Source organism: Penaeus monodon, chromosome 43 (genome assembly GCF_015228065.2).
Source record: "Penaeus monodon isolate SGIC_2016 chromosome 43, NSTDA_Pmon_1, whole genome shotgun sequence".
NCBI classification, from domain to species: Eukaryota; Metazoa; Arthropoda; class Malacostraca; order Decapoda; family Penaeidae; genus Penaeus; species Penaeus monodon.
The window spans coordinates 22,935,076-22,937,575 of NC_051428.1; the positions used below are offsets into that span (position 1 = coordinate 22,935,076).

Genomic DNA, 2,500 nt, shown 5'->3' on the forward strand with positions numbered 1-2,500 from the left:
TTATCCTTCCCTTTTATCCACTCTACTTCCCTCTTATCCACACTTTCTTTCCTTCTCTTTTATCCACACTCTATCCCCTTCCCTTTTTATCCTCACACACACACTCTCTCTCTCTCACCTTCCTTTATCCACTCTCTCTCTCCTCCCCTTTTATCCATTCTCTCTCGCCTTCCCTCTTATCCTCACACACACACTCTCTCTCTCTCTCTCTTATCCTCTCTCTCTCTCCTTCCCTTTTATCCTCTCTCTCTCTCCTTCCCTTTTATCCTCTCTCTCTCTCTCTCTCTCTTATCCTCTCTCTCTCTCCTTCCCTTTTATCCTCTCTCTCTCTCCTTCCCTTTTATCCTCTCTCTCTCTCCTTCCCTTTTATCCACCCACACACAACCCACACACATCCCTTCCTTCCCTCAGGTTTTCCGCTATCCTATCTATCCCCTTTATTTCCTGTTCTCTTCCTCCCTTCATTTGTTCTTATCTACTTTCTCCTTCTTCTTCCTTTTCTTCTATGCCTTTCTCCTCCTACGTCTATCTACCTCCTTCCACGTTGATGTTTAATGAAAAAGGGAAGAAGATACATGTAAATACATACATGGATAGATACACACACGTACACATACTAAGTAACACACACACACACATACATACAAACGCACACGCACACACATGCATATATATACAAACACACATACATACTAACGCACACAAAACATACAAACACACGCGCATACACATACACACACAAACATACACGCAAAGAAACAAACAAACAAACACACATACAGAGAGAGAGAGAGAGAGAGAGAGAGGTGTGTGTGAGGATAAAAGGGAAGGAGAGAGAGAGAGTGGATAAGAGGGAAGGAGAGAGAGAGTGGATAAAAGGGAAGGAGAGAGAGAGTGGATAAGAGGGAAGGAGAGAGAGAGAGAGAGAGAGGGTGTGTGTGAGGATAAAAGAGAAGGCAAGATTAAACAAGGATTATTGTTCGTAGATTAAAATGTTGTTCATTTCAGTATCAATTTTCATTTTAATTTCAATTTTTGATTCTCTTTACCTGAAGTCACGACCTCCATCCTCCCCCTCCACCCTCCCCCTCCCACTCCTCCTCTTTCTCCTCCTCCTTCTCCTCCTCCTCCTCCCTTCCCACTCCTCCCTCCCTACCCCTCCCCACTCCCCACTCCCCCCTCCCCCTTCCCCCCTCCCCCCTCCCCACCACCACCAACAACCCAATCAACCCCCGTTATATCAACCTGGCGCCAAGAGAGTCGACCAAAACCCAAACAAACAACCCCCCCACCCACCCAAAAAAAAAAAAAAAAAAAAAAAAAAAAATAATAATAATAATAATAATAATAATGATAAATAAATAGATAAAAAACACCCTCCCTCCCTCCCTCCCTCCCTCCCTCCCACACTCACCCAGATCGCCGAAGAGCCAGCGGTGGGAGAAGGAAGCCGCCATGGCCGCAGGGTACGAGGCGACGGCCAGAAATAAGTGGATGACGGCCATGTTGAGGAGCAGCATCTCGGCCGGCGTGAGATGACGCAGCCTCCGCCAGAACATCACGACGCTCGAGCCGTTGCCCAGGACGGAGAGCAAGCCTGGGGAGGGGGGAGATGGGGGGAGGGGGATGGGAAGAAGGGGGAGGGGGGTTGGGGGAGGACAGGAGGGAGGGGGTGGGTAAGAGGGGGGAAAGGGTGGGGGAGGGGAAGGGGGAAGGCACGGGGAGGGGGAGGGAAGGGGAAGAAGACAGGAGGGAGGGGGTGGGTAAGAGGAGGGAAAGGGTGGGGAGGGGAGAGGGGAAGGCAGGAGGAGGGGGAGGGAAGGGAAGATAAGGGGGGAGGGAGTAGAAAATAGAAGGGAGAAGGGGTAGTAGGAAGAGAAGGAGGAAGAGGGAGGGAAAGAGAAGGAGGGGGGGGGGGAGGAGTAGGAATAAGTGTAGGAGGGGGGGCACGGGGAGGGTCGTAGAGAGAAGGGGGGGTCGGGGGGGGGAGAAGCAAGCAGAGAACAAGAAAAACAAGAAACATGAAAGAGAAAAAAAACCGTATTAGATATGGAATAACAGATTCCTAAAATTAAAATAATCACACTTCACACCCGAAATAATCCTTCACATAAAAAATTACAACACACACTTGCACCTAACACGATAAAAAAAAAAAAAAAAAAAAAAAAATATATATATATATATATATATATATATATATATATATATATATTATATATATATAATATATATATATATATATATATATATATATATATATATATATATATTTTATATATATATATATATATATATATATATATATTAATATATATATATATATATATATAATATTATATATATATATATATATATATATATATATATATATATACATATATATAGATATATAGATATATTCAATTATAGCATTCACATTAATAAGTAACGTGTGAAGGATTAAATCAATGAAAAAGAGTTGCGGTAATGATGACTAGTATTTTTAGTTTCTAAGTGG

At 43.4% G+C, this 2,500-nt stretch overlaps 1 protein-coding gene across 1 annotated transcript in view; it reads right to left on the bottom strand.

The window, feature by feature from the left end:
• LOC119568315 (opsin-5-like) overlaps positions 1-1,588 on the bottom strand; it is a 28,661-nt gene extending 27,073 nt beyond the window's left edge. The window contains exon 1 of the mRNA XM_037916770.1: positions 1,415-1,588. Coding sequence (XP_037772698.1) covers positions 1,415-1,559 — 145 coding nt within the window. The 5' untranslated portion in view covers positions 1,560-1,588. The remainder of the gene's footprint in view (positions 1-1,414) is intronic.
• Positions 1,589-2,500: the final 912 nt, after the last annotated feature.